We start from the raw sequence: 24,786 nt of genomic DNA, 5'->3' as shown, positions 1-24,786 counted from the left end.
TAGGCCGGCTGGTCTCGAGCTCAAATGATCCTCCCACCTTAGCCTCCCGAAGTGCTGGGATTACAGGCGAGAGCCACCGTGCCTGGTCCAGGCACATAACTATTAAGTGGCAGGGCCGGGCTGCAGACCCAGATGCATTTGACTCGAAAACCTGCCCTTTCAGCCACTCAGTTCCATGACTCCCAGAGACAGTAGGGGGACTATAGCTGGGCAGTAAGATGTGGAGTGCCTTTTGGAGTGTCCCACCTAGTTCCAGTTCCAAGTCTACTATGAGTCAGGTGACCTTGGTCCAGTTATCTCCTTGTGCCCCAGTTTTCTAATCTCTAAGATGGGCTAACAATATCTTTCCTCCCCGCAACAGAACTCTTGTCACGCTGAAGTGGGAAAAGGTCTTTGAAAGTCTTTTGAAGGCTGGGTGCGGTGGCTCATGCCTGTAATCTCAGGACTTTGGGAAGCCAAGGTGGGTGGATCACCTGAGGTTAGGAGTTCGAGACAAGCCTGACCAACATGGCGAAACCCCATCTCTACGAAAAACACAAAAATTAGCAGGGCGTGTTGGTACATGCCTGTAATCTCAGCTACTTGGGAGGCTGAGGCAGGAGAATTGCTTGAACCTGGGAGGTGGAGGTTGCAGTGAGCTGAGATAGCGCCACTGCACTCTAGCCTGGGTGACAGAGTAAGACTTTGTCTCAAAAAAAAAAAAAGTGTTTTGAAACAGAAAACATATTAGCACAAGAGGCCTGGCCAAGGTCAACAGGGAGATCTAGACTGTCCCCCCAGGCCTGTACTCAAAACTAGGTGAGTTGGTGAAATGAGCTGCATGGCAATGGGCAGGTGTTTTAATCTTTCCGAGCCCCAGAGCTCTCTTCTGTAAAAGGGAAGGCAGAGGCCAGGCGCAGTGGCTCACGCCTGTAATCCCAGCACTTTGGGAGACCGAGGCAGGCAGATCACAAGGTCAGGAGTTGGAGAACAGCCTGGTCAACATGGGGAAACCCCGTCTCTGCTAAAAAAAATACAAAATTAGCTGGGCATGGGGGTGTGCGCCTGTAATCCCAGCTACTCGAGAGGCTGAGGCAGGAGAATTGCTTGAACCCGGGAGGCAGAGGTTGCAGTAAGCTGAAATCGCGTCTCTGCACTCCAGGCTGGGCGACAGAGCAAGACTGTCCAAAAAAAATTCCCAAAAAAAAAAAAAAAAAAAAAAAAAGGAAGGCAGAGTAGCGTCTAGAGGCGTTTTGAGGATCTGGGAAGCTCTTAGCCTGGTCTGGAGCAGGCGGGTGGTAAACACGAGCTGTTGTTCTTGCTGCTGTTGTGGTTGAGGTTGAGCTGCTGGGCCTGCTTGGGAAGCAACAGAGTGTGGCAGGAAAGGCGAAGACAGCGTGGCCCTTCAGGGCACCCTGAGACCCGGCTCTTGGCTGAGGGTAGAGCTCAGGCCATCCGACGGTGAGGCGTGGGAGGTGTGGCTAGAAGTGCAAGAACAGCTAGTGTGGCAGGAAAAGCACTAGCCCCAGAAGCCAAGAGAAGGGGGTTCAGTTTGCTGTGTGACCTTCGGTACTTCCTTGCCCCAGCTGGACTCTGTAAAACAAGGAAGAGGGACCAATTCTAAGTCCGTTTCTGCATGGACTCTCTAGGGTGTTTACAACCAAATACAGCATCTCTATGAGGGACAGAAAATACTCCTAGAGCCTTCCCCTGTGGCCTGAGGCTACCACCGATTGAGGGGAGGGCGCCACCTGGTGGCCATACTCCCTCTTCTGCACTCTCAGTGCAGAGACACCAGACAGGATCCCAGACTCCTCCGTGCAAGGCGAGCCCGGAGCCCCAGGACTCCCTTTTTTAACTTCCTCTGGCAATTCAGGGGCGTTGAGAAGGGACTCAGCAAGTTCACAAAACCAGGAGTCCTGGGTGTGAGCCTAACTCCTGAGGGACGCTGGGGTTTTGTAACCCAAGATCTCTGAGGCCTTCTTCCCTAAATATGCCTTAGGGACAGGAATCCGTGTTTCCTTACTATGTGAAGTCTGAAATGCACCACACATTTTTTTTTCCTGTTCCTTTGAATAGAAGCCACTGAACAAACACAGTCCTCTCTTAGTAACTCAGAATATTTCTGCCACTACTACACAGGGCTAATGGAACACAGAGGGCAGTTTCCCCCTGCACTGAATAACCCAGGTTGCTGGGATCCTGAGTTCTTCCAACAGCTTTTACCACTCTTCCATCTTCCCAGCATGGTCAATATTCCACTTAATTCTGTGGTGTATGTTGCATGGTGCACGGGGGAGTCAGACTGACATAGGCTCAAATCCCAGTTCACTGTGAGACCCTGGGCGAGTCACCTGACTTCTCCAAGCCATAGTTTTCCCATCTGAAAACTAGCAATGATAATAGCTTCTCTGCAGGTCTGTGTGAGGATTAGGACCATATATAAAGAGCCTAGCACAGTGTCTACTTCCTAGTAGGTGCTTAACAAATAATAGCTATATTTCTACAGCTGGGCCATCCTGACCATCTTTTCATATCCAGCTTTGGAAATATTCCTCGATAGAAATACGAGTAGCATACATTTGAAAAAGATTATTAGCCACCAGAGATAGAACACCCTTCGCTGAAGATGAAGGAGCCTCCTTGGAACTGTTTAAATTGACTCAGCCAAGTTCAACTTCATCTAGTTTAGATAAACCCCAGTAGGCAGGCTGCGGTCTTGTGAGTAATTGATTCCCTCAGTCCTCATTCTTTGGGCTTCAGTAAGTTTCATTAGATACCGCTTCACCTTCTGGCAGTTGCTAGTGCGCGTGGCTGAGTCTGAGCTCTGCTGAACCTGTCCCAGCCCAGCTGACTGGATGGCTCCCCTTGAAGCCTGGTCCACTCCTGCATGCCCCATCACTTAGGCAGGAGAGGGTCTGGTTGGGCACAGGTGCCCTCCCACTGCTCACTTAACAAAGGCCAATCTTGCTAGTGGCTATGAGCCCTCAGGAAGTCTCTTTTAACTGTTTTAGCTTAATTAAGCTCATTACATTTGCTAAGCCTCATTGGCTTCTCTAAGACTTCAAGAGCCCATTATGCACTGCTCCTTCCTCAGAAGTAGGGTTGGCGCAGAGCTCCGAGCTTTCATCACAGATTCTATGATTTTAGTAGTGGAAGGACTACTTCCCACTCCTGTCTGAGTCTTAGCTCCTCTGAAATTCCTGGCTCCTGGAGGACAGAGTCCATTTCCTTTGGCACCTGGCCCACAGCAGATACTCAAATACTTTTGTGACCATATTTCATCAATGGGTTTTTTTTTTTTTTTAAATAATAGCAGGTTTGATGACTTCAAAGTTCAAGGTCCTCATTCCAGCATGAGGCTTTCTTCTCCTCATTCACAGTCACGTCAGCCTGGACTTCCCTTCACTCTCATCTTATCAAACCTGTTTCCTTCAAGGGCCTGCTTAGGTGCTTCCTCTTCTGAGAAGCTCCCCTAGTTTTCAGAGTGCCTTTTCCTTGGTATTTTCCCCTTACTCTGAATCATATAGATAGAGTGTGGCTACACATGGAGTTAGCAAGTAGATGCTTTGATTTACCTATAAATATGGTCATAGCAGGGCTGGGCATGGTAGCTCATGCCTATAATCCCAGCACTTTGGGAGGACAAGGCTGGCAGATTGCTTGAGCTCAGGAGTTTCAGACCAGCCTGGGCAACAACATGGCAAAACCCCGTCTCTACAAAAAATACCAAAAAATTAGCCAGGTGTGGTGGTGCATGAGTGGTCCCAGCTACTTGGGGGGCTGAGGCAGGAGGATCACTTCAGCCTGGGAGGTCGAGGCCACAGTAAGCCAAGATCGCACCACTGTACTCCAATCACCTGGTGACAAAGTGAGACCCTGTCTCAAAAAAAAAAAAATTATATATGGTCATAGTTACAGATATGTGTGTATAAATATACATGTATACTATGTATATAAACATATATCTATACAGATACATATTCCATATAGTTGTATACAGATACTCTGTATACATATGTTTACATATATAGTATTTCTAAGCTGATATGCATATCTTTCTATGTCATTAAACATTATTTTACAATTATGACATATGTATAATGCTTTCAAAACCAGTCTCCTAGTATTTGATATACAGGCTGTTTCCAGTTCTTCACTGTTCGAAACGATGCTCTTGCGAAATATTATCTTACTCAATTAGTAGGCAGCACGACCTAGTGGACGCTGGAACCTGTTTGACTCATTCCCACTGTTTCCTGGTGACCTTGGGCAAGCCATTTCACCCTTCTAAACGATTTCTTCATCTATAAAATGGGGATAATAGTAATACTCATCTTATAGGGTTGTCAAGGCATGTACAGTGCTTACTTACCATTGGGACTGTCACATTGTTAAGTGCTCAATGAATAAACAGTACCAATTCGGGAGGCGGAAGATGAAGATTTTCTCTGTCTTCTCCACTACCAGTGTGACTTTTTTTTTTTTAATTTTATTATGATTATACTTTAAGTTTTAGGGTACATGTGCACAATGTGCAGGTTTGGTACATGTGTATACATGTGCCATGTTGGTGTGCTGCACCCATTAACTTGTCATTTAGCATTAGGTATATCTCCTAATGCTATCCCTCCCCGCTCCCCCCACCCCAGTGACTTTGTATATCACTGTTTCATAGCGTGTGACGAAAACTCACAGAAGTGATGGATGACAGCGCTGTACAACACTTTAAGTGCTGCTCAAATTTAAGATTGCATTATTGTTGTTGCTTTTACTTCACTTACTACTTTCTATATGTTTCAGGAATATGTAATGTAAACTATGCAAGCAGGTAGTAAGTGCTTTGAAGGCACTTAAAAATGCTTTGCTATTTTACAGTTACTGTGAAAATGATTTGTGTTCATTATAACCAGTTTAGATGACACCAAGAAAGCACAAAGAAGAGAGTCAAATTTACTCCAAAATCACCAACCAGGACTAACCATGGTTGCCATATTAGTTGTGGCCTTTTTTAACTTGCTACCCTTGTGGTGCCCAGGGCAGAACAGGGCAGGCTTCAGCTGTTTAATAAATGTCTGTTGACCTCAACCAGATCGACTGTTAACAGCAGCATGCTCCAGTTCTGTCCCTCTCAGCCAACCTCTGACAGTTTCATTAACCCCATTAAATCATGCAGGTGCCTTTACACCTCCTGGGCTTGTTAATCTCTGTTCAGCTCTGGTAAGTTAAAACCTGGCTAGAAGGTTGGATGTACCTTGTTAACCTCCATTAAACCCTATTAAATTTCTTAACTAGAGTCCTAGTGACTTCTCAAAATCCCTCATTAAAGTTTAGTAAATCCAGTTGATTGGGACAAGGGTAACTGTTGTAGCTGCGCTGCTTCAGAGCTTGGCATTCTGAGTTCTTGGACGGTGGGGTTGACAGCAGTATCCCTAGAGCCAGGCAAGCCTTGGGGATCCATCCTGGCAGTGCCTTTAGCTCTTTGGCTCTCATTGTTACTGGGGCGAGTTCCTCAGCTTTTCTGAGACTGTATTTATACTTCTATAAGTTGGAGTTAATAATAGTTCCTACTTTGTATGATTGTAGTGAGATTAAATGAATTAATGCACATAAAACTATTAGCCATTGTCTGGCATGGACTCTGTACTTGATAGCTATTATTATTCCTGAATATAGAAGATCTTTGTAGACAAAAAACTGTTGAGTAAACAGAAGACTCAGTCCCAGTACTAAACAAATATAGTGTCGTTTTCTGTGTCAGGTCTTGGGCTGGAATGGTGGGTTATTTTCATTCTGGTTTTATGCAGACTGAAGATCATCCATTTGAATGACTTAACAGTGTCAGCCACTCTGTTTGCTCAGACTCTGCCACTTCTGAGCTGTTTGATGCTGAACATAACACAGTTATAATACTTTCTTGACTAGGGCCTTAGGGGATTGGACCCAGTGGTTCCTAAACCTGGATGTGCAAATAAATTTGAGAGGATTTTTTTTTTTTTTTTTTGAGATAGAGTCTTGCTCTGTGGCCCAGGCTGGAGTGCAGTGGTGCAATCTTGGCTTACTGCAACCTCCGCCTCCTGAGTTCAAGCGATTCTCCTGTCTCAGCCTCCCTAGTAGCTGGGATTACAGGCACGTGCCACCATGCCCAGCTAAATGTTTTTGTATAGTAGAGGCAAGGTTTCACCATGTTGGTCAGGCTGGTCTCGAACTCCTGACCTCAAGTAATCCACCCACCTCAGCCTCCCAAATTGCTGCGATTATAGGCATGAGCCACCGCGCCCAGCATCCAAGAGGATTTTTATAAAAACATAGTTTTCTGGGCTTCACTTGAGAAAATTCTCAGGAAAGAGAGCTCAAGGGGAACTTTTAACTAGTATTTGAACAGATGATACTGAAGCTGTTCATCTCTGTGCTGGGATTGGGAAACCTCTGGACCAGATTGGTGCTTCTCAACTTTATTGAGCTTAAGTCTTACCTGGAGAAATTTTAAAGATCATTATTACTGGGACTTAGACCCTGAGCTTTTCATTCTGAGGATCTGGAATGGGGGCCCAGGAATTGGCATTCCAACAGAGCGCTTAGGGGATTCTGATGAGGATGGGGGGTGGCAAGTGCCACACTTTCTTTTTTTTTTTTTTTTTTTTGAGATGGAGTCTTGCTCTGTCGCCAGGCTGAGTGCAGTGGCATGATCTTGATTCACTGCAACCTCCGCCAGGTTCAAGCAATTCTCCTGCCTCAGCCTCCTGAGTAGCTGGGACTACAGGTGCGTGCTACCATGCCCAGCTAATTTTTGTATTTTTAGTAGAGACAGGGTTTCACCATGTTGGCCAGGATGGTCTCGATCTCTTGACCTTGTGATCCGCCCGCCTTGGCCTCCCAAGGTGCTGGGATTAAAACACCGGACCTCAGATGATCCGATATTTGATGTCCTAAAGCTCTATTCTGAAAAGAAAACAAAAGGGTGTCGGGTTCCTAGTGAAACTTCTGTTCTAATAGCATATTAACATGTGGGTTCATCTCCATCTTTCTATTAAATTGATATCTGTGGATTATCAAGGGATGTTTACTGCAGCAGGGAGTCAGCCAGTTTTCAAAGTGTGGGGAGAAAGCACCCCTTTGCCATTCAGTGTGTGAGGACAGCAGGCAGGCCCCCATGGTTAGACACAGTATAAAAGAATGGGAGAGGCCAGGTGCGGTGGCTCACACCTGTAATCCTAGCACTTTGGGAAGCCGAGGCGGGTGGATCATGAGGTCAGGAGATCGAGACCATCCTGGCTAATACAGTGAAACCCGGTCTCCACTAAAAATACAAAAAATCAGCGGTGGCGGGCACCTGTAGTCCCACCTACTCAGGAGGCTGAGGCAGGAGAATGGCATGAACCCAGGAGGCGGAGCTTGCAGTGAGCCGAGATCGCGCCACTGCACTCCAGCCTGGGCCAAAAAGTGAGACTCCGTCTAAAAAAAAAAAAAAAAAGGAATGGGAGGATGGCAGAGGAGGGGAGGCAACTACTTATGCTAAGAAACACGGTATGAAAACTGGAACTTCCTTTGCTTTCTAAAGCAAGTCAGGGACCCTGTAAATGATGGTGTCCTTCAGCAACAATCCATCACTAATTCTGTGAGCTCCTTGGTGAGAGCCAGGACTCCCTGTCCTCTCAAATATCTCATGAAAAGCCACCCTCCCCACTCCTTACAGGGGAGTGGAATGGGAGAGGAGAAGGATGTGGGAAGGGGAGGATCTGCACTTTTAAAATTTCTGTAAGGCTTAAAAATTTTAGAGCTAAGATGTATTACTTCTATGTAACTAATATGATAAAGACAAATATTTACTGCACTTCCCCCTTTTCATTCTGCTGAGGACAAACCTGTGGTAAAGTGGCATTAGAGACAGGTTTGAAGTGGGAGACCTGAACTTGAGGCTTGCCTTTCTCTTCTCTAGCACTGTGAGGACAGGCGAGAGGCGTCATCCGGTAGCCTCGGGGACCTCCACCAGTAACGTGCAGTCATATTGCCCTAGCTTCTCAAGCTGTAGTAGCCCTAGGGAATTTGCTACTATGCAGATTCCGATTCAGTAGACGGCCAGCAGGAGGGGCTGGGAGATTCTGCATTTCCAACAAGTGCCCAGATGATGGACCAACTTTAAATAGTAAGACTCTATTGTAGGTGAAGAAACTCCAGGTCACACGCTGTTAAAAATGTCTTTGAGACATTTAAACATTGGGATGTTTACATGAAGATCTGGATTTCCAGCTTCTCCAGTCAAATTGCAAGACCTGTCACACAGGGCTGGTGTGCCCATAAGGCTACAGTAGCGGGGAGCTGAGTAGTGGCTGCCCTTAGAAGGGACCTGAGTTTCCCAGTTTGCAGCTCACTCTCTGCAGGTATTTCAATGTGCAATCAATCCTCCATCCAGTTTATTTAGATGGAGAACTGAAGACCCAGAGTGAGAACTCTTATTTGCCCAGGGCATCCAGTACACTACATGGAAGTTGAGCTCCAGACTCAGGCTGTTGGACCCAGTCAGTCTCTTTCCAGGTGAGTGAATGGGACAGCAGTACTGGAACTTGGGCCTAACCTTCTGGGATCTAAACTCAGTGTGCACTGGGAATGTAGGTGCTAGTATTTGGAGCTAGGAGGAAAGACCACTGTCATTAATCACTGTAATACACTGCCAGGGGCCAAATGTGGAAGTGAAAGCATCTGAATTCTATACAAAAATTCAAAGCGAAGACAGAGGGTCTCTTACTCATTCAGATTATTTATTAAGAGCAGAAGTCGGGCCATCCCATCTGTGTGATATTGCAACATGAAAAGTCACATACATACTAAGGAGACCCCATAGAATTGAGAGCCTTTCAACAGTACAGAGCCATAGATTACAAAGTTAAAATACAAATGATCCCCCAGATTTGGCAGGAAACAAGTACAATATGAGGAGGCCTGGAATGGAAGGGCACTTACTTTTCGATAAGGCAGTTACAAAATGGGAAAAAAAAACTCCAAAACCTCATACCCCAAAATATACTCTGATGAGCGTAGCAGACAATAGAAATGTAAAAGAGGGATCCTGTGTAACCCTCTGTCATTGGCAAATGTGTGCATTAAGTGAAAGCAACGGGAGGGTTTGTGTTTTAAGATGCAAGCTAGATGAAACAACTGACTGTAGATATTTTTACCTCAAGAACAGTTAATATCTTGCCCTAGGCTGGGTTCTACCTCAAAACACCAGACCCACTTTACCATTTCTAACCATAAACTTGGAAACAGTCTATAATACAATGAAAGGAATAAAAAGGCACCCCTAGAGCACCATGCTTCCCAAGGCATTATCTGGAGCTCGTCTGCCCTTCAGTTCGACTGCCCAGCTCAGTAACAGGGACCAGGAGCCAGGGCCAGCTGAATTATACAACCTCAAAAGATCGCCTGGAAGGCAGATGTCTGACCAAGAGATCACAGACCAAGCCCATTTCATGAGAATCTAAATGCTAGGACAATACTACATCTTCCACTAGGGCTTTTGAACCCTGGTTTTAAATAACAGGCTACATCTGTTTTCCCCTACCACTCATTTTGCAAAACTCAACTGGCCTAAACATTTCACTCAATCTTGAGTTGTGCAGGTTGGTCCCTGAGAGCCAGGTTGGCCTTGGGAATTTCTCCTCAACTTTAAGTTCTCAAGAATCTGAGGGCAGCCGATTTAGACTGAATTAGTCATCCTATAAGTCAGAAAGAAAGAATGCTAGACAGGTCAAGAGGGCCAGAGGTTGGTTCTGAGAATGCCATATGACCTCAGGCACATCTTTTTGAGTTTTAGTTTCCCCGTCTCTAAAAACAGATGATTGGACAACAGCAAGCTTAACAGACTTTCCATCTTGAAAATACAGCACTTCTCTGACGCTGAGAGCTTAAGTCCTGAAGCTTTGTTTTCTCAGCAAAAACAGTGCGAAGTCCTTACAGGAATCTAAGGTACAAGCCCTGGGCAACCATGAAACCTTTAAACTTCATGCAAAGCAACGAAATTATAAATCTTCCAGCTGAACATTTTCCTGATGTTGTGAGCATCCGTTTTTGTGGGGCAAGCATAGAACTGAGTCCTCATCTGTATGAGGTTTAGCAGGCTGCTAACATCTTCTCATCCCCCTCTCCTCTCTCCCCAAGCTTTGGCAAGAACAAGCCAGCCAGTAGGGATTTCTCAACATTCTCCAACAAGGAACTGAGTGGACTAATACTCAGGGGTAAGGATGGTATACCAAAGTGTCCATGTCCTAGCATTGTTTCTTTCCAAAAGGCAAACGCTATGCTTTGGGACAGTGCCAGCAATTAGGTGCTTTGCCAATAATAACTTGTCCCGTGTGGCCCCCATGGGGCAGAGACTAAGATGCAAATTACAGAGAACATAGAAAAGTCAGAGGTTTACAAAGAACAGGCTTCTCCACGAGGTAGTGGGTTCTCTGTCCTCGGAGGTGTTTAAGTCTAGACTGCTCAACCCCTTGGTGGGATGGTTGTAGGTAGAATGTCAGCACCTATGTGGAGACTAGACTGGATGACTTAACAGCCCTTTCCCAACTTTGAGATCCTGTCATTGTAATGACTGAGAGCGCCTTTGGATGACTTCCATGAAGCAACTGCTCTGGGATCTACACTGGGCAACAGCCTCCCTCAGTAGGCAAGGCCCCCAGAGTAAGTTCCTTCTTACATCCCCTCCCTCCCACCAGGCAGTTGCCCTGCAGGATATAAACAAAAAACTTCCCACAAAATAAAGAGCCAAAACACCAAAATTAGATGCAACACTGCAGCTGCAAACAATTGTTACTATCTGTTCTCTGAAAGGCTAGCAGTGACTAGTTAGCTATGACAGGAACATCTAACGACTTGGCAGCTGTAACACGTAAGTAAAATTCCTCTTCATTTTACAACACCGGTCTTGAATCCTTTGGTTTTTAATCTTTCATGAGATTCAGCTATGATCTTTTTTATATGCTGTTGCCAACCTAAGAGTTTGTTCCTTGAAGCAAGAAGTTTGTCCATTGGTTTTTAAAACATCTTAAAACAACATGAATGGCAGGATACTGATGTTTCCATGTGAGAACCTTCAGGGCATATCAAAGAACCATACCAGGCTGGAACTGAGGCAGGAACCGTACTCTTTAAGAAGACAACGCCAGTTCTGGATTTCAAATTCCAGTTTTGCCCAGAAGCACCAAGAGGAAAGAAGGCAATGCTGCTACGTCACAGGTGGAGAGAAGCACAAGAGTCCTTGATGGATGGTATAAAACTGGAACAGCCAAAATGAACACTGCTTTCCCCACACCCCACTGCTCCCTGAAGCCAGACCCCGTTGCTCTGGAGGGCTTGGCCACTTCTCACAGGCAGGAGTCCCTTGCCCACAGATAGAGCCATCAGAAACTGCAGAAGAGGCTAAGGTGAGTGGTTTAGTGGTTTGATGAAAGAACAGATTTCTGGACCTAAGAAAAACATAGGTTCAAATAGCTTTGTCTTTTCTCTCACTTGACCTGTTGAAAGGTCAGGTTGAAAAGGTTGAAAAGATGCCCACAACCTCTACTTTCCACAAGCACCTCTCCTTAGAGGAAAGACAGGGGACCCAAGTGCACACACAGCATCTGGCTGAAGGTAAAACGTTTCCCCAGGTTTCGCTTTGGAACAAAGATTCTTTCAGACACACTTGAACAGATGGATCCTACCACCATATATTCTTGTGCAGAAGCTATTGTCTCTCTCAGCTGGGAAAACAGATTTGCTGCTAAAGAAATAGTGATGTGACCTACACGCCCACAATTCTGGTTTACATATCAGAAAAACACACTTTTTTACTCATTAAGATATGGACATTTCCATGGAGCAAGTTAACAATGCCTTAACCTGCAGGCCCCATCTGCCCCTCAGCCTTCTTGATGCCTGTATCAACATCCTTCAGCTGTAAGCAGGGAGAGAATCTCTAAACACATAGTGAATGTGAATGACATTCAGTGAAAACACTCACAGAGCACTGGACATGCCATCCATAGCCAGGAGGCATACCAAAATAGGATGCCCTCACAATCCAGAGTATATTCTATGTACAACCATTTATACATATTTAATTTAAAAGGCTGCAATCTGCTAGACATGCATTTTGAACACAGGCAAAAGCTTTGCTGCAATGGAACATACTGCATTTTAGTGAGCGTGGTGACCCTGTCCCCATTCCACAGAAAGCGTGGTACTCTGCTCCACAGAACTGAGACCTTTGGACACTCCACCACCCTGCTCAGTAGGGGGTTTAGTCCTGACTTCTCTGTGATGGTGCTCAGATTAAGCCATCTGTGAAACTCTCTGCCAGGCCAGGCTGTCCATTGTTCTTATTATTTAAGGCTTCAGAAATAACTCAGAATTGAAACTGAGTAGGAAAATGACACCTTTGACCATATGTCAAGATGGTCATAAATTAGAATCCAAATCCTTTTCTTCTCTTTCTCCCACCCTCCTACCCCATACCCTCTGCCCTCCATTACACAGATTAAAGAATTTTGCAAAAGCATATTTTTGGATATAAAGCTTTGTTTTCACAGGATACTTTGGCTCTGATATAATTAGACTGAGGAGTTCAATGTTTTGAACAACAAAAAAAATTAGATAATTTTCAAAAATTATTTTAGCAATCTTTCTCCCTAAGAGGGAGGCAAATTGTTCACAAAAATGAGCATCAGATGGAATTGACCTTTGTTGCCCAAACTCATGATTTGCTGATGACCACAGCCCAGGGAGTCAAGGCCAGCCAGACTTTCAATCCTAAGCTGGACCTCTGGGCAGGAATCACATGGCCCCTGGCAGCTTGCATGGTGGTTGTGAACTTAGGATGAAAACTTCTAAAAACACTTGCCCCAAACTACTAAATATGTCAGTGTGTCAATGCATTTATTACCAAGAAGCTTGGCTGAAGTCATAATATCTAACTGCACCCCAAAGAGTGAAGAATAGTGGGGTGCATAAGGGACCGTATCTTCTGTGAGGGTCTCTATATCAGTGTTTCTGGAACCTCAACGAATAGTTTTGCATGTGCAACTGTCCTGAAATCCTTATCTGATCAGAAACTTCCTTGTTGGTGCATCAGGATTTCCTCCACATTCTCGCAGTTAAGTGGTGAGCAACAGAAATGGCAGAGGTCTCAGTAATGAGTGGTGTGAAGCAGATGTTACAAGGCTGGCACTATTAGTGACAGCTCAATTAGCCAATACCTACTGGTTGAGTGCCTACTGTGTACAAGGCACAGGGTGAGTGAAGGGGACCAGTGTCAAACTGATCTGCTGATAAATGACAAAGCTTGCAACAAAGCGGGCGGGATATCTATGTCGCCAGCGGGCAGCATGCAAGTCCACATGTGGGTCTGCTCATGCACTTCCACGGTCAATTGCACCTTGCTGCTATTCCAAGCTACAGCTCACACGTGGCAGCCTGGTGGATAAAGTGATTACCAAAATATTTCTTATCCCACATTTCCAGTAGAATTGATTTAATGCTTTGTTGAATGCTGAAATACATAGTTTTTAATTCTTTTAATGATCCTGATTTTTTTAGTCCAGAGTTATCTTAAAAGTCTTTCTATACACATGCTGAATCATGAGAATATAATCCTCCTGACCAAAAAGATTTACAGTATTCATCATTCAAACTTTTTTATTTACAATAATATTTAACAGTCTTTATGGGCTTAAATGTAGCAGATATCACCTGTGCATCAAGCATTACACTTCATTCCTTTAAGGATGTGCTTCATCCTCACTCAAGCTGCTTGCCACCCTCCGATTTCTGGTCCAGTCTACTCTTGTTACTCTTCACCATGTAGATGAAGTAGGCAAGGGTCTCTTTTTCATTCACAGGTATGTTCCTGAAGTGTCGACTCACAGTCTATGCGGGGGGAAAATACCAAAGTTCCTTAAACCATGCATAAATCACACCGCAAATTCTACATCGTACAAAGAAGGGAACGGAGTTGTTTGCATGCTGTGGCGGGAATGACAAATGCTGAAGAACTTCCTGCTGTGTGCAGAACTCAGAATGCCCTTTGCCCTTCCTCCCCAGGGGTATAGGTGGTTTAATTTCCAGGACCCAAAAGTGGATTTTAACTACAACTCTTCCAAGGTGCAGTTCTATTTCAGTGGCAGCCAACCACCTGTCATGGCATGATTTCACAGTCATACTCATGCAGGAGAGACTGGGACTGCTCTGGTTTGGCCAGCTGCTACCAAACCTCTCAGGCCTTGAAAGTGGGAAGAAATATGTCTTTAAAAAATTGTGGGGCAGGAACGGTGGCTCACACCTATAATCCCAATGCTTTGGGAAGTTAAGGCGGGAGGACTAGTTGAGGCCAGGAGTTCGAGACCAGCCTAGGCAACACAGTGGAGACCTCATCTCTACCAAAAAATTAGCCAGGTGTCGTAGCATGCACCTGTGGTCCCAGCTACCACAGGAGGTGAGGCTGAGGTAGGAGGATCACTTGAGCTCAGGAGGTTGAAGCTGCAGTGAGCTGTGACTGCACTACCGCACTCCAGCCTAGGAGACAGAGCGAGACCTTGTCTCAAATAAAAATTGTGGTAGGCTGGGCATGGTGGCTCATGCCTGTAATCCCAGCACTTTGGGAGGCCGAGGCAGGCAGATCACCTGAGGTCAGGAGTCCAAGACCAGCCTGGCCAACATGGTGAAACCCCGCCTCTACTCTAAATACAAAAATTAGCCAGGTGCGGTGGCAGGCACCTGTAATCCCAGCCACTCGGGAAATACGCAGGAGAATCACTTCAACCCGGGAGGCAGAGGCTATGGTGAGCTGACATCATAGCAATGCACTCCAGCCTGGGCGACAGTGCAAGACTCTGTCTCAAAAAAAAAACAACAACAACAACAACAACAAAAAATCTGTCTTTAAAAAAAAAAATTGTGTTAAATGAACAGCCAATTGAACAAATTGAACAGAAGTATCTGAACCCCAAAATTCTTCTAAGTAGTGCATAACTGCCTCCTGAAAGAAACATCAGGTTTGAAGAAAAATGCATCATTTACTGATGCTCTTAATACTTCATTCTATAAGTAATGAGAATGCAGGTCTCCTCTTGCCCCACCTCATTCTTTCCCTTCCACCAGGGAGAACACTGGCAAATGGGTGATGTTATTTTAAAGTAGGAGAGGCTTCTGACCTCCTCTGTGTCATCTGGACACTGGTGAAGAAGTTGTTTAAGAAAAAGTGACGGTCGAGCAAGAAACCTCTAAAGGAAAAACCAAAAATGAAACAGGCTGGAAGCCTTTCAGGAAATCTCAATGGATCAAGGTGGCTGAAACAGATAAAAAAAGACAGAGAACTAGACATAAAGAGTGGTTATCTCTGGATGATGGAATTATATTTTTCTTTTCTCCATTTTCCAACTTTTCTATAATAGGCAGAAAAATATATTAAGAAAAGACGGATTAAGAAAGAAAAGAGGGATGAGAAAATATCTGCAGAAATGACAAAGACAGAATTATCAATCTAGGCAGTTCATGTATTTTAAAAATGGCCAATGGAGCATTTCCCCCTACTTCAAACTGTGTTAAGAACTCAGGGCAGGAGCAAACTTTCTTGGGTGCCATTCATTAAAATACTGTCATTACCAACACCAGAGTAGGAGAAATCCAGGAAAAAAAAATAGCTCCTGTAGAACATCAGGAAGGTTTTGAAATGATTAATCTGACACAGAAAATGATCATATCTATAAAGCATCTTGCTAAGCCAGGCACAGTGGCTCACGCCTGTAATCCCAGCACTTTGGGAGGCTGAGGTGGAAGGATCGCTTGAGCCAAAGAGAATCACTTGAGCAACATAGTGAGGCCTAGCTACTCTGGAGGCTGAGGTGGGAAGGAACACTTGAAGCTGGTAGGTTGGGGCTGCAGTGAGCCCAGACTGAGCCACTGCACTCCAGCCTGGGTGATAAGGCAAAACCCTGTCTCCAAAAAAAAAGAATCTTGCAAAAAAGATTCAAACAAATGAACACTCAGGACTTAGAATCTGGAGTCATGAGCTCCGAGGCTCAATTCTGCTATCAACTTGCTGTGTGATTTTAAGCAAATCCTTTCCTCTTTCTGTGCCATGGTTTCTTTTCTGGAACTGAGGCCTTTGCAGGTCTAAAGCTATGGGGTTCTAAATTGTGCCAAAGAGGAATACAGAGTTGCTTCCAGAACTTTGGAGGAGATTACAATTAGCAGACACACAAGGTAAGGGAGAATCAGGGTAACCATCAGAAGCAGCACAATGCTGGCTCTCTTTAGAGGGCAATTTTGTCTACCTACTTCTGCTAACTGGGCCTTATTGAAGCCTGGTCTGGTCTGCAACTTGTAGTGTCGTTTATAACGTCGTAGGGTGTTCACTTGCAGCTGGAACAGATCAACCTAGGGAGAAGAAGAGAAAAATGTTATCCATCACCTGACCAACCAGGACTCACCAAGAGCCCACTATGTGCCTAGCACTACACTAAGGTAGGGGTGAGGATGGGGAGGGCTTCAAAAGAGGTCTTAGAAATGGTCCACTGAGGACTAGTAACTGGCTGGGAGGGCAAAAATAACAGTAGAAAAACAGTTCTGGCTGGGGTGGGCTGATCTCACAAAACTGGTGGAAAAGGTAAAGCTTAAGCTAAGGAGGAACAGGGTCTGATAAGGCACTGAGAAACAGGGTAGGGAATAGGGGAAAAGATCAGAGCACAGAAAGGTGGGAGAGGCACAGATGGGCAAGGGGGTCACAGGCAACTGTGATGGGTTTAAAAGGTGAGAATGGATGGTAGCACATCTAGAAAAACAGAAAGAGCTATCACAGAGGGTGGAGGGTGATGGCGCAGGATTGGTCTGGTGGTGGTTGTTGGGAAGACTGATGGGGGGATACGGAGGGAGATGCTATAGCAACAATCAGAATGAGATGAAGAGGTTGAGCTTTGGAGTGGCCGTGATGCTAGAAGGGACACCAAAGATGGAGAGCAAAGGCAAAAACCAGAGACATCCTGGAGGAAGACAGGCCAGAACGAGGCGGCGACCAGATAGAGGGGCACAAAGGAGGGCAGTGGGAAGAACTGTTATCCTCCAATAGCTCTTTCCTAGGCCCAGCCTTCCGGTATTAGAATCCTTAACTTCCCTCCACAGAAAGTTCAAAAGTTATTGTAGTGAATGTGCAAACCAGCAGGTTAGGGTTGGGGTCTTTGCAGATGACTGGATAACAGAGGGGAAGGGACCCCCCATTTTTGTTTCTAACAAAGGAAGAGAGGAAAGCTGCATAGTCATGAAAAATTGAAGGCCCAGAAAGTTGGGCTGCCTTTACCTGCCTCTAAAAGAGCTGTTCTTGCTTCAGGCAGGTGGAGAGCACTTAAAAACAAAATGAATGATCAATATGAGGGGCCAAAGTCCTTCATTCTTTTTCAAAACATTTCTCAAAACCTTTTTTTTTTTTTTTTTTTTTTTGGTGAAAACCACTTAGAAATCGAATACGTCCATTTCTTTATAAAATAACAATAATGTTAAAGGCAACAGCAAGATTCTGTAAACCAACATTGGAAAAGGGGACACAGGGAGGGGCAGAGGGAAAGGGCCAAATTTTCAACGGTTTCCTCCACATCTGCAGACAAAGGCCCGCCTACTCTTTCTATTCCTACACAGTCATTTTCACTCTGAGTGCTAACAGGCGGTTGCCTTATGAAATATTCATGTGTCAAATATTCAATGTACAATATAAACGGTTCTTCTCTTGCTGAGTCTTGAGTGAAAACAATTTAGTAGAAAGAAAATCCAATATTCCTTCCTGAAGCCTCACTTAATAGACATGGGCACCTGAAGGGAAGGCAGCCTTCCAGTTTGAGAAGCCTAGGTCTCATGGTCTAGCGCAGTGGTTCAACATAGGACGATTTTGTCTTGTAAAGGAGGTATGACAATGTCTGGAGACACTTTTTGTTTGTCATGACTCAGGGCGGTGATGCGTAGAATCTCATGAGAGGATGCTGCTGAGGCATGCTGTTAAATATCCTACAATGCAGAGGACAGTCCCCACAACAAAAATTAGCTGACCCCAAATGTCAACAGTGCTAGAGTTGAAAAAACCAGGTCCAGTTTAGTCAACTTTGAAATGGATCCTTAGGAACAGCCTGGACTAGGTGTCAAGAAATCAGTGAGAGAAAATCAGAGCTGGTAGGAACTGATGACTTACACCTTCATTTTTTGGGGAAGAGACTTCTCCCAAACCATTACACGCTCTCTAAAGGCATAAACAAGGTTTAAAAAAAAGTGACACTGTGGTTGTATTTACGCATTCGTCAGGGGCGTCTTGCAGAAAAGCAGCATGGTCTACTGGAAAGGGCCCTAGACTAGAGCCTCCAAACTATATACATGACTTCGGCTCTCTGTGCCTGTCTGTAAAATGATGGGGCAGTGTGACCAGTGGGTGTCCAAGCTTTTAGCTCTCAGATTCCATATTACTATAATTCACTTTTCAAATAATCCACAGCAAAACAAAGGGACTAAAATTACTTCTTAACACAAAAAGCAGACCAGGCCAGAGGTGAGGATCAGATTAGAATCCATTCTTCCAGCTTCTGCAACTGATTTCTTTGACCTTTACCTCAGGAATGTCAGTGTCGTGCTCGGGAGAATCTCCGCCATCGTCACTTGTCTTCCTCTTCCTTTTATTTCGGACACTCTGGATGAAATTTTTGTGAAAATCACAGATATATAGGTGCCTTACCTGATGGAGAGAAAAATCAAAGTCAGAGTTGGCCAATTCCTTGGAGACAGCAATAGGTATCTGTCAAATTGCGGGGTTTCCTTCCATTGCAGGGCATTGGAGAGATAGATGGAAGCCAAGATGTAGGCCATCATTCCCAGAAGCTCACTACTGAGTTGCAGAAGAACACAAAGAGAACACTAACATCACACTTGGCGGCGTATCATACACCAAACCTCCAGTGAATGGTGAAGACAGTAAATGGTACAGATTCAGCCAAGGAAGAGATCCCTGCAACAGAGATGCTCAGGGTGAAGGGCCCTGACTAAAAGGGAGGACTTTAGGCAGAGAGGAAGCATTCCAGATGGGTAGGAGTGCCAAGACTTTTGAGTTTCCAATGGAGGATGACAGAAAGAGTGAGTGAGGAGGCCCAGGGTACACTGTCAGTTGGGTGATGATGGCTGCCCATGTAGGAGCATAATGAAAAAGTGAGGCATCAGGGGGGTGGGCATGAGAACAGCTTAGACTTTCCTTCCGACAAGACAGAGTCCCTCAAGGAAGCAGGGAGTGATGTGACATTTTTAGAAGACCTGTAGGAGTCATGAACTTATAGTGGACTGGAATGCACTGTCCTGGGGAGGAGGAAAGCAGGACACAAGGGACTGTGGCAATGGTATTTGGGACACTCTATTTTTACACTTAGAATAGCTACTATTGTAGGATAATAACTCTTTGAAAAACTTTGTTTCTATGTGTCAATTTATAATTCTTGCATTATCTCACATCTGATTCACAAAGAAAAGTGGAAAAAGATGCGGAAGTTCTTACAAGGTAGAACCACATACAAGAAGGTGGATACTACAGATTTTCTAATACAGGCTGGAGGCACAGTGGTAAGTGAAGGTGGCAGCAACAGCTAAGGCATGAAGAATCCTCGATGGCTGGCTGGAGGAACCACTGAAAAACCTTACAGAAACTGAATGCCCAGCAAATGACTTGGGGTTGTTGATACTGAAACAGCTGTTGCACAAATGTTCTGCAGAGACTTCTGAATTTGAGTTTATTCCTTAAATCCTTAAAGATAAAAGTAAGCTGGCAGGAAATCCGCATCAATTAATTCAGACCTTTTCATGGAGAAAATAATGAAAACTATTTATTCAGATGAATGATCACTTTCATGTGGCTGGATTAGTGAGTCATGAGTACTTTTACGTTTATACTGTGATGGTGTCTCACAGACAGGAGGTACTCAAAAAATGTTGATGTACCAATATAGGAAGTCTCCTACATCTAAAAGTGGCTTAGGCTAATGAAAGCCACCACTTACATGGTTACAAATTGGGATAGCTTTGTCAGATTCAACTCTGTCAAAGGACTTTCGAACACAGCACATGCCACTGTCCCAAAGAATCCCACCTAGCTGATGTATATACTACCGGACATGCTTTTCTCCAGGAGGAAAGCACAACAAAGCACACCCTGCATCCTGAGAGGAAGCTAGCCCTCCATGTTAGCTAGACTGGCGAGTCCACTCAGATCAACTGCTCTTCAAGTTCACAGTAACAAACTTCATAGGAGAACAGGGAGAATAGGTGGCTTCCTAAAGCTTTGGCTGGGAGATTTCAGATCAGGACAATAGAATAACGGAATCCTACCTTTAAGAGAACTTAGCAATCACTAGTGCAATCCCACTGACCCCAATCCCGTTTTCTAGATGGGTAAAATGAAGCCATCCAGAATGAGGAAATGACCTGGCCAAGGTCACCCAGGCCTTCTGCCCCCACCCAGTACATGTCTTTTCCTACTCTAGCATTTTCCTTTATACTATTCTCAACTTCCACTTTTCTCCAGAAAAACAAAAGCAGAAATATGTCAACTGGAGGCATATTAGTATTTTAATAGATCACAGAACACTGCCAAAGTCTATATAAAATGAGTTAAACAGTCTGAGTTGAATTTTTGGTGCTATTTAAAAAGGTTCTCTGCTAGACTCTCTTACAAGATAAATAATCATTTTCTCCTTAACCACTTTCAAGTACATACTGGTTTTCAGAAATTTCAGAGCTTAGTGGCCTTTGGGAGTGGGGTTGGGGCAGGAGGGTGGTAGCAAAGGCTCTAGTTTTTTTTTTTCCTTCACTTTCTGCGATAGCTAAAAATTCTTGTAACATAGCAGTTACTTGGAATTGAATTTCTGCCCAAGCCTGTGAGAAAGAAATAGAATCCCTTTCAGAAATAATGACTCCACAATACCACCTTAAAACAAATTTTGAGTGATTCCGCCTGGAAACCTTACTCCCTCAGAAGTATTACCTTTTGGGAACACTAATGCTAGGCTCAGGCTGCCCTTCTTCTAGACAGTGTGTGTGAAATGATCAGCATAGCTCAACACAGGTTTTCCAGTAGAGTCAATGGGTAAACAAAAGGAGTCCCAGTTGCAGCAGCAAAATCATTCAGATGGGAAGGCATCCAGTGATCTAAAAGGACTGGAAGACTCTATCTTTTAAGGACTGAAAATTATTATTATAAGCTGCTCAAGTAAAGCAGCTTTTAACAACCTACACGGAAGGTAGGCAGTGTTTCTAAGCGGATGAATTCATTGCCATAAGCATTTCACCTCAACATGTGACCTAACAAGGGATCACCTTGGTGTCTAGCCCCTTGTTTGTTCTCAGATAATTTCCATTCATGCATTCATTGATAGAGATTTGTAGTAAGAAAGCCATTAACTCTCCCAACCACTTAAAAATAGCACCTGTCCATGCAAGAGCTGCAACTGTATCATAATGATTAACTTAAAAATGGGGGTAGGAGGGAAGAGTCTGAAAGAAAGGACAGGGGGCTGGACACAGTGGCTCACGCCTGTAATCCCACAACTTTGGGAGGCCTAGGCAGGTGGATCATTTGAGGTCAGGAGTTCAAGACCAGCCTGTCCAACATGGCGAAACCCCATCTCTACTAAAAATACAAAAATTAGCCAGGCATGGCGGCAAACGCCTGTAATCCCAGTTATTGAGGAGACTGAGGCAGGAGAATCGCTTCAACCCGGGAGGCAGAGGTTGCAGTGAGCCGAGATCTTGCCACTGCACTCCAGCCTGGGCGACAGAGTGAGACTCCGTCTCAAAAAAAAAAAAAAAGAAAAGAAAAAGAAAAGACAGGGGAGATTTTTTATTAGAGACTTAATGAAGACTTATGTATAGGGCTTGGAAGTAAATTAGATAATATGTTTAAGAAATTAACCAGCCTCTTAGGTGCTGTGTGTATCTGACACCCTCACTTCCTATCTCTGGGCCTGTCTCAACCCAAAAATCAGAGAGGAAACGTGCACTCCCTTTCAGTTTAACAAGCAGTCTCTGATTTCCTCCAACTGTGGAGAAATTCTGATTCTAAAAGAGAATGGATGTTAACCACCTAAGCTCTTAGCTAGTCTACCTGAATATTAAATATCCCCTTAACTCATTTCCAATTCCTAATCATGAAGCAATCACTTAGGGCTTGCAGCAACAGATGTCAAACTAAAAAGTTCTTAATTGGTTGACAATAGGCACAGTTTCAGAATTGTTAACTAGAAGTGGTGAAGTCACACAGGAGAAGTTTCCTATAATAAGCCACAAAGAGCAGGGCAATCCGATTTAAATTTAAATACCTACCCCCTTATTTCAAAAGAAACTACCACTAAGAAAATTGATTTTTCTTCCCCCTCCAGCCACATCGACTGCAAGAGCCATTTCCCAAGACCTGGCCTTGGCCTTATTTCTGCCACATCCTAGAAAAACCCATTCCCACAGCTGCCTGCGAAGCAGCTAGCTCGGTGACACTCTGCAGATACCGAGGCTGCGGGAGCCAGGGAAGTAACTGCCACCTTTCTCTGTCTGAAGGAATAACAGGGTTCCTAGAAGGAGAGAGAAGTTGGAAAAGAGACGGGTATCTTCATCACCCCCCGGCTCCGATTCTTGCTCCTTCAAGAGCCAACAAAATTAACCCACCTCTCCCTGCTCTAAAGTCTAAACCAACAAAACAAGTTGGAAACTGCTGTCCAATCTTCCCAGGCAGCAGGAGTCCTGAAGCCCCCGCCCCCATCCTCCCGGATCTGGGTAGAATCACAGTCAGAGCATGTCAGCGCTGGAGCGGCCTTTGAAATGCCGAGTCCAACTCAGTTCTGCAGAGCCGGGGCGGCGAGGCCCACGGCGGGGAGTGCCCGGGGAGTCCAGACTGGAGCCCGGGGCAGCGGACGGAGAGCTGGGGCCGCCGGGGCCCAGACGCGAGCGGGGGCGGACTCACGCTCTTGTCGATGTCCAGCTTGAGTTTCTTCTGCGAGATGCTCTTCTGGACCCTCTTGCTGAAGGAGGCGTTGCCCGCGGGCCGGACGCAGCGTTCGCCGTCCTCGATGAGGCAGCAGCTCTGGCCGTAGCCCGGGGCGGCGGCGGCTGGGGCGGCGGGGGGCCCTTCGCGGCTGTCCTCCTCCGTGCTGAAGCCGTTCATCTCCCCGCCCCGGGCCGGTCCCTCTGGGGGAGGGTCCCCGGTAGGCCACTCCGCGGCCGCGCTTGCCGCGGGGCAGGTCGCTGAGACCCCCGCAGCCGAGGGTCCCAGAGTCCGTCTCCAGCCCGGGCGCTGCCCTGCCCCGCGTCCGAGAGGCCCGGCTCCCTCGGCCCCCGGCCCTCCGCCTCCGGAAGCCCCCTTTCTCCCGGCTCGAGGCCCCGGGGTCGGCTCCCGCGGCTCGCAGGGCCCCGCCGGGGGTCACCCGGGGGAGCCTTCTGCCGGGGGCCCAGAACCGTAACCCTGCAGCGGGGGTATCCGGGAGGGCGTCCCAGGAAACAGCCGCTCCCCAAGGACTCCGGGCCCGGGTTGCCAGGGGGTTTCGAAGGCCCCCGCCGGCTCCCGCCTTCTTTCGGCTGCGGGGCAAACTCGCTGCCGGGCAGCTCCCCCGGGGTGGCGCGGCCTCCTCGCGCGGGGCCCGGCCTCGAACCCGCGGCACCCGGGCCCCGCGGCTCGTTCGGCCCGCTCCACCTCTGCAGCCACTCGGCTGCGCCCCGAGTCCCGCGGCAGCCCCTGGGCCGCCTGGCCGCCGCCCGCCGAACGCGCCGCACCACAACAGTTCGCTCCCCCCGCCCTCCGCGGGACAGCGGAAGTCCCGCCTTCAGGCGACCATTGGTCTTATTTGCTCCCTGGGCGGGGCTGCCGCCGCCGCTGGCGCGTCCCATTGGGCGTCACCACCGCCAGTCTCCGGCGCCAGGCTACTTCCTGGACTCTGCTGGGATGGGTTCAAAGTAGAGAAAGTGGAAGAGGAAAGAGTTACCCCAGCGAGAACTGGGAACCGGGCCGCAGACTCTCCGGCCCCGGGGAGAGATGGTGAGCAGCGGCCTGGCTGGACCGAGGGCCAGACTCCAGGAACAGAGCAACACATTCGGGGACAGACAGTAAATACGCGGACGGGGACGCTGAGGGACAGACTTGGGAGGAGCGGCATATGAGGGGACCTAAAGAGGATAGAGGTGCTATCAGGAGAGGGGCGGACTAATAAAATGAAAGGGCCAGGGCCAGAGGACTTGCGGATCCATGGGAGGAAAGGTGGGTGAAATAGGACGGAAAGCCAGTCATGGCGGGAAAGACAGAGGGACAACCCCATACAGATACGTGGAAAGACATGCGGAGGAGGTGATGGGGGGGATCTTGCAAGGTAGTTGCAATGTTGGGGGTGGCCGATAACTTCCAGAGTGTGGAGAGTGGGACTGGCTTGGACGGCGCGGAAAGAAAGGGAGAGGGGGAAAGGAGACCCCGAGGGGTTTGGGCGACCCCTCCACTGGGAAGAATGGGAAGTCCGAATGAGGTCTGGAGGGTGGACTAGGTGAGCCGCGGGCAAGAGGAAGGGCTTCAGGGGAGATGAAGTGAAGGCTGGGAGTGGGGGCCAGGGGCCAATCTCGGGATCTAGATGGGGAAGGGCTGCGGTGTCTTGGGATCTCCCTGGAGCTCCAAGCTGTAGTTCTATTGCTTTGAGCCCCCGGGTCTACCGGCGAAGCGACTGCGCCCTGCCAAGACCCTGCGTTTGGTTTCGGCGCCCAGGGCACCACCTCCCCTCCAGAAAGGGCCGT

The 24,786-nt window shown here is 46.6% G+C and overlaps 1 protein-coding gene across 1 annotated transcript; it reads right to left on the bottom strand.

The window, feature by feature from the left end:
* Positions 1 to 8,717: 8,717 nt before the first annotated feature.
* SAP30L (SAP30 like) lies at positions 8,718 to 23,787 on the bottom strand. Its single transcript, XM_032158453.2, has 4 exons — positions 22,979 to 23,787; positions 18,599 to 18,721; positions 16,294 to 16,392; positions 8,718 to 13,884 (listed from the first exon to the last, which is right to left on the bottom strand). The coding sequence occupies exons 1-4, from the start codon at positions 23,177 to 23,179 to the stop codon at positions 13,756 to 13,758; spliced, it is 552 nt and encodes a 183-aa protein (XP_032014344.1). The 5' UTR covers positions 23,180 to 23,787; the 3' UTR covers positions 8,718 to 13,755.
* Positions 23,788 to 24,786: the final 999 nt, after the last annotated feature.

Source organism: Hylobates moloch, unplaced genomic scaffold (assembly GCF_009828535.3).
Source record: "Hylobates moloch isolate HMO894 unplaced genomic scaffold, HMol_V3 SCAFFOLD_6, whole genome shotgun sequence".
In the NCBI taxonomy this organism is placed as follows: domain Eukaryota; kingdom Metazoa; phylum Chordata; class Mammalia; order Primates; family Hylobatidae; genus Hylobates; species Hylobates moloch.
Note: the sequence above shows the minus strand (reverse complement) of the source record. Positions and strands in the feature narration are given on the sequence as shown.

Bases quoted from the DNA above. Each gene is read 5' to 3' on its own strand.
- SAP30L (XM_032158453.2), bottom strand. From the start codon at position 23,179: ATGAACGGCTTCAGCACGGAGGAGGACAGCCGCGAAGGGCCCCCCGCC. The intron at 18,722-22,978 runs GTGAGTCCGCCC...TCTCTCCATCAG, and splicing joins AGCTGGACATCGACAAGAGC to GTAAGGCACCTATATATCTG. The intron at 13,885-16,293 runs GTAGGTAGACAA...CCCCCCGCATAG, and splicing joins ATAAGGCCCAGTTAGCAGAA to ACTGTGAGTCGACACTTCAG.